This window comes from Crocodylus porosus, unplaced genomic scaffold, assembly GCF_001723895.1.
Source record: "Crocodylus porosus isolate Cpor-Errol unplaced genomic scaffold, CroPor_comp1, whole genome shotgun sequence".
NCBI lineage: Eukaryota > Metazoa > Chordata > Crocodylia > Crocodylidae > Crocodylus > Crocodylus porosus.
Genome location: NW_017728909.1, coordinates 48,297,355 through 48,311,603, shown reverse-complemented (window position 1 = coordinate 48,311,603; position 14,249 = coordinate 48,297,355). Strand labels below are relative to the sequence as shown.

The 14,249-nt window shown below is 45.4% G+C and overlaps 1 protein-coding gene across 1 annotated transcript in view; it reads left to right on the top strand.

The window, feature by feature from the left end:
• SV2C (synaptic vesicle glycoprotein 2C) overlaps positions 1-13,380 on the top strand; it is a 167,690-nt gene extending 154,310 nt beyond the window's left edge. The window contains exon 12 of the mRNA XM_019532225.1: positions 12,214-13,380. Within this exon, the coding sequence (XP_019387770.1) occupies positions 12,214-12,397 (184 nt within the window). The 3' untranslated portion in view covers positions 12,398-13,380. The remainder of the gene's footprint in view (positions 1-12,213) is intronic.
• Positions 13,381-14,249: the final 869 nt, after the last annotated feature.

The following is a 14,249-nucleotide window of genomic DNA, read 5'->3' as shown; positions in this document are numbered from 1 at the left end:
GCTGTCTGCAGCTGTGCACTTGTGTTTGGTCAAAGCCAGAGCAGATGAAAATTGTCACTTCTGTCTGTACCCAAAGCTGTTCAGTAAAAGGGAAGATCTTAATTTTTTCACTGCTAATTCCAGTGAGAAATCTGAAAGAGCATCAGTTTCACTGGACAGCTTCCAGGGGTTCCCATGATCCCCAGCTCCAAGGCACAGCCTATCGGTTGTTTTTGTCCCTGGGTAGACAATCCCAAATCTTCCAGCTGCCTGTCTGCAGGGCAGGTTCATCTGCAGATTGCTCCGGAGCTGGGGACAGTACACCTTCCAGCATCTGTTAACCCATGAATACACAGGATTCTTCTGAACCTTGCCCTTGATTCAGCAAAAAACCCTGTCAAATCCAAAATGTTTAGGCTTAATGAACTGGAATATTTTAAGGAAACTTTGTTTCACTGGAAAATTTCCAAACAGCTCAACTCTCAAGTGTTTCTATGCAGCGTTTATTTTTAGTCCACTGTTGTATGTTTTGTTTCAGATGTGATCTCAGAAGGATTTGTATGTAATATAATACAGATCATTCCCATCTGTTCCCTTGAATTTGTTGTGTCCAGCAGATGGTCACATAAATTCAGCTGAAATATTTTTTTCAAGGATTATGAAATAAAAGCACCTAAGTTTTATTAACTCATTGAATCTAACACTTAAGGTATCTGTCAGTGTATCCTTCCTCACTCCTCAGCATTAGCAAATCAAGGTGTAAGAATATAGGATAACTTTGACTGTAGCTTCATTTCATAGTTTCATAGCTATTAGGGTCAGAAGGGACCTATTAGATCATAGAGTCCAACCCCCTGCCCTGGGCAGGAAAGAGCTCTAGGGTCAGATGACACCAGTCAGGTATCTGTCCAATCTCCTTTTGAATATTTCCAAGGAAGGGGACAGCATCACCTCCCTTGGAAGTGTATTCCATATTTTGGCAACCCTCACTGTAAAGAACTTTTTCCTGATGTCCAGCCTGAATTTGCTCTCTTTTAACTTGTGTCCATTTTTTCTAGTTACCCCAACTGTCACCCTGGTAAACATCGTATCCCCCACTTCCTACTGACCCCTCCCCCCCGATGAGTTTGTAGGTGGTCATAAGATCACCTCTCAGCTTCCTCTTGTGAAGCCTAAAGAGGTTCAGGTCTCCCAATCAGTCCACATAGGGTTTTTTCTGTAGGTCTTTGACCAGATGAGCAGCCTTCCTCTGAACGCTTTCCAAGTTATCCACATCCCTCCTGAAGTGCAGCAACCAAAACTGGATACAGTACTCCAGCTGCAGCCTGACCAATGCTGCCTAGAGGGGAAGTATCACCTCTCTAGACATGTTTGTGATGCACCTACTTATGCAAGAAAGAGTGCGGTTAGCTTAACTCATTACCTCATCACCTTGGTGACTCATGTTCATTTTGGAGTCGATTATGACTCGGAGGTCCCTTTCCACAGTTGTGCTGCTTAGGGCAAGGGGAGGACTTGGATCCCAAAGGGTCAAGGAGGGACTCTGGGGGACAACACACCCCAGGGAAAACATAAGAGAAAGGAAAACAAGCAAAAATGCCCTACCTGCTGCAGGAACCGCAGGGGGACTGGAAGCGGCGGTGGGACCCGCGCAGTTCATTAGCCGCGGTTTTTTTAAAGTGATAGCAGCTGGACAGAAGGGGGAGGAGAGCCGGCACGGAAGGATAAGAAGGGGAGACAGCAAGATGGAAGGGGAGGAGAGGTGGAGAAAGAGCGAAGAGAAAGTAGTTCCTGGACCCACTGAGGAGGAAGGGGAGCTGGAGAACGCTGCCCATAGGGCAGGAGAATGCTTGGACAAGCATCAGTCTAAAGACGCTATTATCAGGCTTAGAAGGACAGAGGTATCCAGGCTGCATATCATTCTGAAGCCACGAGGAGAGCTTGCAGGAGGGTCCTCATCAGCAGAGGCTGGTTCCAGTGGATCGCACAGGAGAAAGGTGAACAGTCAAGGGGCTAGCTAAGACCATCTCATCCTGGACAGAAGAGCCGGGAGATCCTGTCGAAGGAAGATTTCTTCTCCAAGGCAGAAGGGACGTCAAGGGTTGGATGCACATAGGGTACACTAAGGGTAGGGAATAGGTAGCACTAAGGGGCAGCCAGTTGGAGGGGGCACGCTGTAACTTAGATGCCACAGGATAGTAATCAACGGATTATTGAGAGGTAGCAAGCAGTTTGTTGCTAGCATCTTTTCTTTTTATTTTGTTAATTTGTATTGCTTGGGACACCGGGGTAAAGTAAGGCGGAGGGCTACAATAGGCCAAGGATTTAGAGGGCCTAGTTTGACTCGGCCACATAACCCAGGCTCAAGCAAGACCCAGGAATACATTCTCGCATAGGGAGGGCTGGCCACGGAAAACAACATCAGCACACCGTTGTGGCTGGGTATAGGGCGAGGTACAGGGGAGGTTGGAGCCTCATGAAGACCATCACTCCTCGGCCTGAGATAACTGAACCCGGACAGTTGGACCCCTCCACCACTGATAGGATCATCAAAGTCGTGGCAGGTGGGATTAGGAGGGGATAAGACTGCCCAAGGTGAGAGCTCATGGCCCTATTACTTTTGGGATGGAGCAGAAGACCATCATCAACATCCAGAGCCGAGCGGCGAGGGACTGGATGATCGAGGCCCGGTGGGTACAAATGGTCCCTCCCAGGCTGTAGGAGTGCTGATGATTCTTCCTCCCCAAGTGTAACACATGACACTTATCCTTATTAAACTGCATCCTATTCTGTTTTGCCCACCTCCCCAGCCTGTCCAAATCCACTTGGATTTTCTCCTTGCTCTCTATTGTGTTTATCTCCCCCCATAGTTTTGTGTTGTCAGCAAACTTGGAGGGGGTGCTTACTACTCCCTCATCCAAGTCACTAATGAAAATATTGAATAGTACCAGTCCCAGGACAGAGCCTTGGGGGACTCCGCCTACCTACATGTCTCCAGGTAAAAACCGACCCATCTACCACCATTATTTGGGTACATCCCATAAGCCAATTTTCCACTCACCAGACTGTGTAATAATCTACACTGCAGTTTTTTAGTTTATCTATAAGAATTGGGTGTGACACTGTCTCAAAGTCCTTTTTAAAGTCTAGGTAAACAACATCTACCTCTGTTCCCTCATCCAAGTATTTTGTGACCAAGTAGTAAAATGAAACTAAGTTAGTCAGGCAGGATCTGCCTGCTGTGAACTCATGCTGATTGCCCCTTAGCATTATTTTACCCACTGATCCCCTGCAAATGTGATCTTTAACTATTTTCTCAAAGGTCTTGCCAAAAATAGAAGCGAGGCTAACCAGTCTGTAGTTACCCAGTTCCTCCTTTCACCCCTTCTTGAAAATAGGGACCACATTGGCCCTTTTCAAATCCTCTGGGACTTGTTCTGAGTGCCATGAGTGCTAGAACAGTTGTGCCAGAGTGTCCGCTATGATTCCAGCTAATTACCTAAGTACCCTAGGGTAAAGATCATCAGGGCCTGTTGACTTAAATACATTCAACACCTCCAGGTGCCCCTTTACTAGGTCTGCATGAACCGCCGGTGGGTTGGTATCTATCCTGGGCTTGTCTAAAGTCCTAATGGATGCATATTCGTATTCGTGTCCAGGAACACAGATGCAAAGAATTCATTTAGAAGCTCTGCTTTAGCCATCCTATCTGTTACTAGTTGTCCTTGTTCATCCTGAAGTGGTCCTAAGTTATTCTGCACTTTCTTTTTGCTGCCTATGTACTTAAAAATGACTTTTTGTTATCCTTGACTTTTGTCACCAGCCTAAGCTCCATCTCTGCTTTGGCTCTCCTCACTGCTTCCCTGCAAGCTCAAGCCAAGCAGGTGAACTCCTCCTTGGTGACTGCCCCTGCTTCCACAGCCTATAGGCCTCTTTTTTTCCTCACCAGGCTCTCCTGGATTTCCCTGCTCAGCCAAGAGGGTTTCTTTACTTTTTTGCCCCCCTTTATGTGGACTGAGAGACTTTTTTTGTCCTGAGTTCTTTTCTTACACATGTGATGGTGAAATGGTCACTTCTAAGAGATTTATGAACTCACTATATGATTTTCTATGATGGACCAGTAGCCTGATACAGAAAGGCAAATCTTTTGTTCTAATTATGGATTAAATTTTGCAGTTTTACATTGTAGGCCAACGATGTCCCAGTTTGGAAGGGAGGGAACTTAGAAATGCTTTGGTTTTTAACATTAATAGATTGGTCACGGTTCACTTGGTGGGGGGGAAACCTATTATTCATAATACCATTCATCATGTTCATCAGGACAGTAATGACAGTTCTTTCTGTATCTTTATGTGAAGATGTGGATGGGCCCTGCACTGGGCCTGGCAACCAGGTTGTCAAATCCCTGGCTTTTCAGCCAGAGGCCCTGGCAGTGCTGCTGGATTATAAGATGAAACATTATTTAGGTGCTGTGGCTACAAGAAATGGAGCACTATGGCCAAATGTTATGACTTTAGTCATAACGCTTTCCAAGTTATCCACATCCCTCCTGAAGTGCAGCAACCAAAACTGGATACAGTACTCCAGCTGCAGCCTGACCAATGCTGCCTAGAGGGGAAGTATCACCTCTCTAGACCTGTTTGTGATGCACCTACTTATGCAAGAAAGAGTGCGGTTAGCTTAACTCATTACCTCATCACCTTGGTGACTCATGTTCATTTTGGAGTCGATTATGACTCGGAGGTCCCTTTCCACAGTTGTGCTGCTTAGAATGGTGTCCCAGGGCAAGGGGAGGACTTGGACCCCAAAGGGTCAAGGAGGGACTCTGGGGGACAACACACCCCAGGGAAAACATAAGAGAAAGGAAAACAAGCAAAGTAATGTGAGCACCTGGCCTCTGGCTGAGCATGCACAGCAACCAGCAAAACCACTCAGATAATCTATAGGACTGCCTGTCATACCAGGCTAGGTCCTAAATGCGCGGAACTGGCCCAGCCCAATGGCAGGTGGGGCCCATGCACATAGGATCCAGCCCGGGTCAACAGGTGGTCCCCATAAGCAGTGTAGGGCTTCAGATGATGGTCCGAGTGGCCTAGAGCTACCCAAAGGTATATGGCCCCACGCTGAGCCAGGCCGGGCCGGTGCAATTTGGCACAAACAGTGCCGGGTGCCAGGCAGCCAGGGCTGAGTTATGATGCCCTGCACCATGGGGTGGCTTTGCCAGAAGGGCCCCAAGTGCCCCAGTTGGCTGCTCCTGCAGGGGGATGGGGCTGTGGGCCATGCAGAGGGCAGGTTGGGGACCCACGCCTCCAGAGCAGCCCCACCCTGCACCCCTACAGCCCCACCACTCCAGCCCCCCCCCCAAGTCTCTTATTTATTTGCCTGGGACAGAGCTGGGGTCCATACAAGCTGCACTGCTCCAGGCTTCCCCGCAAATGAAGGCAGTGTGCTTCAGCACTGGGCAAGGGGCACCATAGAGATGCTCTGGCTGGCTACCAGAGCATGTCTTTTGGAGGACCCAAGCCTCTGGTTGCTTCCTGACCCACTTTTTTCCCGTGTGTTTTATTTTGATACCTGGATGTCCAGGTATCAAATTTTGAGTCCCCGCTGCAAATATGCAGTACAAGGAACGTTTTTTGCTCCCGGCGTGCCTCTCGCCGTGTCTCAGACAGTTTTGAGATGTGGCAAGAGGCACATGCAGGCTCATCTGGATGCACCTTTGGAGTACAAATTGGTATGATGTTTAGTAATGACTTTACACCTCTACACTTCTCCATCTCAATCCATACAGGGGGGTTAAATGATGCACCAAGTTTCTTGGATGATTCTGAGAGTCTTGGTACACTTCAATAACTCCTAGAAACATTACAGCAAGGATTGCAGTGAAGATGGAAGGAAAGTTTGTGCTCTGTTGTGCTTGTGTACTGGGGCAAATATGTTACATAACATATTTTATAGTCCCTCAGGAATGAGCATATGGGTCCAGTGAAGAGTTGTATTCATTTGGGAAGCATTTAGTTAATTTGGGAAACAGAAGCAAAGATGTTCATATTTTAAACCCAGGGGGCCTGAATTTGCCTTCCCTGAACATCAGAAAATAACTACTTTCAGAGATTTTGATGCACAAAAATTATACATCCAGACATATAGCATTGAAGTAAATAACCCAAGGTATTTGGAAGTGGAGGGAACGCCCCTCAAGTAGAGGTAGTGAGAACTAATTTTTTTCATTTGACTGATACTTTGAAAATGTTACTTGCTTGTGGTCCAAATATGAGTTGTGTTTGACATAAAATTATATATGGAGGCAGCTTAACAAGAAAAGATTGAATTTACTATTGGGCTCTTCACATTGTGTCCTCAAAGCAGTCAAAACAATGAAAAAATGGTCTTATTTTAACAATCTTACCCACCTATCTTTAATGATAATTTGACAGTGTTAACGAGATCAGAAACACACCACCATCTGGTTGCAAAAGGTTGAGGAGGCCACTTCAGTGGGGTTTTTCCTGCTACCTGAATATTTACTATATCAGTTTAGTTCAAATATACGACCATGTCTTACAACATGTCTAAATTAAAATGCAAAAACATCTGGGATATATGTACTTAATAACAGCCCCAGGTTATACTCTAGTATAGAACACAGCACATGAAAATACATGTTCCAGAATGCTGAGGAAATTGTATGCAGGACCCTGTTACAGCTAGCAGACAGCATCTGTGAAATGATTTACCTTGACAGGGTAATATAAAAACAGCTGTTAGTATTGGTAAAGCATCCTTATATGTTCTATACCATTGCTTTTCCAAAGATTTTAAACCAGTTCTGTGTCTAAATTTGCATTACCATATCTATTTAAATATAAGACAGTGTTTTCACCCAAGCAACATGGGGGGAAAGCCCCTTGTCTTATATTTGCATACCAAGTGAGTTGGGGAGCAGGCATCTGCTGTGGCTCTCACTTTGGCTCAGGGCCCGAGTCAGAGTCACAGCAGCCTCTTGCCCTGCCCTCTACTTCACCTCAACAGCTTCTGTCCCCCATTCCCTCTCCCTTACTGTCACATGCAGCTGGGCTCCAGCTCAGCTCAAGCTGGGGTCTCTCACAGGCAGGGAGCATATGGAAACTTTCTTCTGCCCAGCCAATCAGCAGCAGCAATACTGCTGCATTGCCTGCATGGCCAATCAAAAGCAACCAACTGCTGCATGACCAAGAAAGATCTGAGCTTCATGTGCTGTGATCAGGGACAGAGCAGCCCAAGCAGTGTCTGACAGGTAGGCGGGGGGGAGGGGAAGAGGCAGAAGGTGGGAAGAGTTGGGGGAGGGAAGAGGCAGAGACTGGAGAAGTGGAGGGCAGAGGGACAGAGGCTGTGGGGAGCTGTGTGGGGGGAGTGCAGGTGCAAGGGAGGTAGGAAGGCTGCAAGAGGATGAAGTGAGTGGGGCAGAGGGCATGGGAGCCATCTGACCTCCTCCCCACCAGCCACTGCTTTCCCTGCTGTGATGGGAGGCGGGGTTCAAGATAACCCTCCAATACTTAGGTTCTATACCTGGAAAATTATAACAAATTTATAAATTCTTCATATATAGAATCTAATAATTGTGGGGGTCATCTTTGAGTATATATGCTGGTTAGCTATTTATTCTTTACAGAAGATTCACAGAATTTTAGGGCTGGAAGGGACCTCATGAGATCATCAGGTTCAGCTCCCCCTGCTCTGGGCAGGAGAGACTGCTGGGGTCAAATAACCCCAGGAAGGTGTGTCCAGTCTACTTTTGAAGATCTCCAGGGTAGGTGCCTGCTCCACCCCCACTGGGAGTCTATTCCAGAGTCTGGTCACACGCAAGTGTTAGTTCTGTTAACACTTTGGTTGGTGTTGTCCATATGCTTTAACCTGGTGCTGAAAAAAGATTACATTTTGGTTTTGGTTTTGTCAGTTATTACCAGTTTCATTACATACCAAGATTCATTAACTTTTGGGTAAGTGTTGGCTGTAGAGCACCACAGGAAGCTACAGCAATTGCATGTGTCTATAGATACGTACAGACATTCGGGGAGGTTAGATCATGTTAAAAATACCCACCTAATCTAAATGAGTTTGCCTACATGTAGATCTTACACTTAGATCTGTAGTGCAAACTGTACAGAAGTTCAAGGCAGGTTAGATCCATCAAAAAATGGCTGACCTGATCTAATTTAACCCTACCTTGGAGGTAGTCTAAGTTAGCTCAGGTTTGGCAAGAATGATTAACTAAACTTCTGTACACGTTCCCAGCACAGGCCCAGGGCTGGGAATGTCCAGCTGCTGGCCCCAGACCCAGGGCATCACTTTTCCTACCTGCATTGCAATGTGTAGGGGGTGCACATGCACCCCCTGAGTGTGGCAGTGCACCTCCTACAAAAAGCGCTGCTAACACTGCTGGTGGGCCTGCAGGTGGTCCCCCCCTCCTCCCCACCACCACTACCAACAGCGCTGCAGCCGCCTGCTGGAGCTCACCACTTACCGCCGCCACCACCACCACCACCACCTGCCGGAGCTCGCCATGCCCCCCCCCAGCCTCCGGGGGCACGCGGCATTCATGCCTACCTGCCCCCACCTCAGTGCCAGGATATTTTTAGACCCCCCCCATCACTCACCCCACATCCAAATAACCCCCTCTCCCTGGGGACCAACCAGAACCTCAGCCTGCTAAACCTCCCAATCCCAGAAGCTGCTCCTGGTGCTGGTTTTACTGGCATTCACTGGTGGAAGTTTACTGGTACTGGTGCTGGGAGCCAATAGAAGAAAATTGGGATGGAGGGAAGGGTGGGCAGGACTGGGGGGTTGGTTTGCCAGGGGGGTTGTTCATCTGGGGGTCAAGGGAGTTGGGGGATAAAAATATCCCCTAGTCCTGGGGTGGGGGGCGGAGAGAGTCCCACCAGTCCTGCCAACCCTGCCATGGAGCCACCAGAACTCCTGATCTACATGCCCCTCCCCTCACCCAACTTCCATCAGGCTCCCAGGACTGGTGAATGCTGGTCAAGCTGGCCCCAGGAGCAGTTTGCAGGATCAAGGACAGTTCAGCAGCATCTTGGGGAGTGAGGGAGGCTAGGTAGGTCTGGGGAATTTTTGTGGGATCAGAGACCCTCTAGGGACCCCCAAAGACCCTGCCAGTCTCAAGCCCTCCTGTTATCCCCCCCATCCCAACCACCCCTCCCTTACCCTGATTTACTTTAGATTGGGTGGCCAATTTCAACCCAGTGTAACCTCCCTCTAACCTCTGATTAGGACAGGTAAGCCAAAGAACTTTGGGAATACTTTCACTGTGATAGTCGTCCTCCAACATGATGCTCCCTGGTTCCTGCTAAACTAAAGATACACTTCTTCCAACAGGTCCTTCCTGAACCAATTGAATTCCTTCAAAAACTACTCTGATGTCTCATTTGGCATCACTGGACTCCCATTTCAAAGTAACCTCTCCTGAAAAATGTGTGTTGTTCTCACCATACTCCCAAGAAAAAGCTCTCTGTTTCTCATATGGTAGCTTTTGGCAGCTCTTTATCAGCAGTGTTCTCAAGGGTCCCACAGTCCTCTTTTTGTTTGATTCTTTTCATTTTTTCTAAGGTTTCCCATCCAGGAGTATTTTTATTGTCATCTAAGGCAGTACTGCAACTGCTTACATGGTGCACATCTCAGAGGGAATCAGTGGCTTCTCAGGCAACTTTTATAGGCCTTTTGCAGTCTCTTCAGTTAAACAGTGAGTCTCAGGGGTTTCAAAAGCAACAATCACAGGTCTGCACTATTCTGTTTTTCATGCAACAAATCTTGTAGCCTCAAAGGTTTTTGCTTCTAGAGCTTTTACTCTCTCTTCCCAATCTTAGTAGTTTCCTTGGCAACAGGTACTACTTAGATACTGCAGTAGTAATCAGCTTAGGAAGCAAAAGTAAGATTCCTAGATCTTAATGGTTGTTGAAGAGGGACACCCAGGACTCTCCTGGTTACCTTCCAAAACAGGATTTCTTGATAGCTTCTGCTTTCAATCCAAGACACCAGCCTCTCTTATGCTAATATTTTGACTGCATGCAGTATGTCAAAAGGTCGCCATGTGTAGGATAAGGAAATTCATGATTATTTTTAGTATTGGTTTGCTAAAGTACAAGTATTTTAAAGGGTTCAGGGGAGTCACAAAACACAGCTGTTGGTTACAGGTGACCTGTGGTAGCATAATATATGCCTAAAATCTAATGTAAAAATTATTATTATAATCGCACAGCTAGACTGACCAACTTTAAAATTGTCCTGAAGTCACAAAATGCAGAGAGCTAAAGCTGGAACAATAGAGATCAACTTTTATGCTTTTACTTCCTTAAGAAGTGTTCTAGAAGAAGGTGTTTGACTTCAGCATTTGAACTGCATCCCGTGCCAGCTCTAGAGAAAGTGTGTTTTTAACATATTAACTGATGTCTCTGTTCCTAAAATATATTCTTCAATCAGTTTTTATTTTAGTTCTTTGGTAAATGTCCTGTTACTTAATTATTATTATATACAGTCATATTAAAACAAGGTTTAATAAAATCAGAGTGATTTACAGAACATATCTTGAGTTTAACTTCTTAGGAGGTAAGCCAATGAGTCACTTTTGGGTTACTTATTAAATATTAGTTGGTTCATTCCTTATATTTTTATAAAGCAGTGTCCACTGTGATCTGCTTCTGACAGTCTCCCAGCCAGCAATTCACTTTCCTACCCATTCCTCCAAAGTCTCCTAGATCTCTCTGTGGAGAAATCATGCCCCAGTCTGTCTCTCCGCTGGAAGCAGGCAGCCCCTCTCCCACCTATTTCATTTACCACTGAGCTGTGACCTGGGCTGGAGACATTCGGGGGGGGAGGGGAGCTCTCCCCTGTGTGCTGTGTAACCCTAACCCTCACCTGAGGTTGGTGACATTTTTCAGACTGACCAACCAGCATCAGCCATGGTCTGAGGATACTGGTTTGTGGTGGGAACTTAGTGATGAGGTATAAAAAATACCTCATCACTAAGGTATAAGGATATAAAGGATATAAAAAGAAGGATATAAAAAGTCCCTTCTTTCTGGAAGGAGGGAGACAAGTTTTGGGGATGCAGCCAGCAAGCCATCCTGCCTCTAAAACAGGCTCTATCAGCCCCTGGATGGACTTGTGAGTAACTTACCTGAAATGTAGCTGGGAATTCAGAATCTAGTGTTTTAGTCGCTTGTCAAAAGGCTGCCAAGCCGTTTCTGTTTGCTCTGGGGGGGGGTTAAACATTCTCTGACTTGTACCCCTCCCCAAGCCTACTCTCTCTACCCAATAAAGCTATCTGTTAGCAAACCTTGTGGTACATGCTTGAGAGGGACTGGACAAGCCTTTTTGCTCCCTTGACTTGGCTGACTAAAGGAGGCTACTTTCTAGGCTTCAGGCTAATAGAAGCACCCCAAGTTCCCAAGGTCTACAGGGCCTGTGTACCCCAGGTGGCACAGGGCCCAGACAAACACCTGAGTCCAGGTGGTGGCAGCAGTTACCCCAGGCTTGCAGGTGTGCTCCAGGAAGGAGGGTGGCCAGAAGTTGATGCCCTTGGGGAGGCATCTGAAGCTTGGTTTTTGACCGGGCGCAGTGAAGCGGATGTCTCTGCACAGGGGTACCCCCTACTGGCCTACCACACTCTCTTCCATCACAAGACCGTTTTTAAGTCTCTCAGTTCATTTGCACAAAGGCATTACATTCAATATCAGATGAGGAAGAAGCCCCTTCAGCCTTTCCAGGGAGTACTGTTTGTCAGGCCCACCATCTGAAAGAAATGGCTTCTAATCACCACAGAGAAATTATCGTCTCCTTTTCTGATGGTAAGTCCCAAGTGTTGGAAGGATTCCTTGTCTTACTGGCTTCCAGTCCAGTTTCAAAAGCTATTCTCTCCCTTAGCCACCCTGGAAGATAGTGTGATTATATTCTAGTTTACGTGTCCTTAGCTGTTGCCTAAAGATACTAAAGTCATGCACGTGGGCATTTAGTGTATGTACTGGTTTGCAAAAGGGCAGAATGTATTTGCCTCAATAAAGTGCTGGAGTACTAAGGTTTGATTTCATGTCATAAAATCGAAGGGCAAGATTCTCAGCTACTGTAAATTGGTGTGACTCTACTAAAGTTAGCAGAGCTACACTGAGTTATTCCAAATGAGGATTTTTCCCAAAAGCTTTAATTTTCCATGGATTTTTAACTTTATTCTTTTTTATCTTTTAGGGCAACAGGCTTTGGCTTCTTGAATGCACTATGCAAAGCAGCAGCTGTACTTGGAAACTTAATATTTGGTTCCCTTGTTGGCATCACCAAAGCAATCCCTATTCTCCTAGCTTCTACTGTTCTAGTATGCGGAGGTCTGGTAGGACTTCGACTTCCTGACACACGAACCCAGGTGTTAATGTAACTGGAAAAAGCCATTTATGAGTTATTTCCCTGTCCTTACAAGTATCAACTCTCCTGACTGAAAAGTGCAAAGGCTTCAGATTTTCAGCATGCAGTGAGGTATCAGATAGCAGAAATCAAACTCAAAATAAGATATTTTTGCTGTGATTGAGGTTTAGAAACCACTGTAAGAAAGTTTTAAATCTCACATTTTCTTTTCATACTTTGCTATTTAATACTTTTTATCTTTCAAACTGCAAAGCTACCTCTTAAAACATTTTCAAGAGACACATTCAGGAAGATAAAATCATGCAGATAGTTGTTTAAAAATGCAAGCATATTGTCACATCACTTTAAAAATATGTCCTAGATTTGGCTGTAACATCGTGAGCTTCTGTAGCATCACAATAAGTCAATTATTTAACAGTACCAGTGCAGTAACTGTTAGTCTTACATGTATAAATGTATGCAGCATTAAACAGGAAGCTATATATACTGCATCAGTACTGAGAATACTGATTCTCTGTGTGACTATATTTAAACAGTAGAGACTTCCTACTTTCTCAGAAAGGGCATAGACAGGTAGTAGTGCCTCTTTACAGGAAACCATTTTATGTAGATTCAATCTAGAACAGAGATTAATGATTGCAAGCATAATACTAAAACTATATGTGCTGAGGAGAAGGCAATAATTGCTACAAAAAAACAGCAAAACTAATAATACTAAAAAAATATTCGAGAAGCACTTTTACTCTTGGTTCCTCCAGAGCATATTAAGAAATATTGACATTCCATGTCTGGGATTTTCTGACTATTTTAAAACAATGGGCTTTGTCTTACCTATTTTATATTTCCTAGTGTAAGTAGAAGCAATTCTTCTGAAGGCAATAGTTACACTAATGTAAAACCAGTGTGAGTGAGGAAAGAATCAGGCCAGTAGCATAACTTGGGGTGGGCAAGGGGATCTCCAGCCCCGAGTACAGATTTATCAGTGGAGTCAGAATGGTGTCCACTGGGAAGCTGGTGCTGCAGGGGTTGTTGCAGCTGGTGTGTGAAGAGCCTGCACAGCAGCATCTGCAGCCTGAGCCCACCACAGCAGCAGCAGTCCTGTGCCTCTGCTGGGTTGGCTGCTGCAGCTAAGGTGCAGTGACCCTGCACTGTGGCAGCAGCAGTGAGATCTTTAAGTCTCAGGGTGAGGTACAACTCACTGGTAACCCTTCCACCTGCACCCCAGCTGGGCACAGAAGCCTCCCTCCCCTTTCCCATCCCTTTGTCCAGGGTGCCAGAAGTGCTAAAAATAGCCGAGTTGATCCTCTGAATAAGGCCAATGTCTGTATGAAAATAAACTGCTTTAGGAGGTAAGCCAAAGTCCTTTTTTATTTCATTTATGAATTCTTACTCCTCTAGTAACCTTTAGTTGTTAAATAATACATTTTGTATTAGAGTTCCTCCTACTAATTTAGTTACTGGTTAACTTCAGCCTCTGCTTAGTGTAATCAGAACCTCTGGAACCAAGTGCTTTCTCTTTAAAATCAAAACCAAACTAAAAACCCCACTTCACTTCTGCAATTTAAGAAGCTCAGCAAGATTCCATCATGTAGCCATTCATACAGCTGGTATACATTTTTTAAAAATTAAGCGTTGTCTTATTTAACACTTTCAGATTGCTCCCAATCCTGCAGACCTCCCAGAAAAGCCATCAAGAAAGAATAAAAATTAATGAATAGTGTAATATATATAGTATATTGGGGAAAAAAGCCATATGATGATGCACCTGCAATAGCAGGAGATGGAACCTGGTGAATCAGGAGGTCCCTTTGGTTCTTTATTCCTATAAAAGGCAATATTATCTGATTAAGAATTAAATATAAATA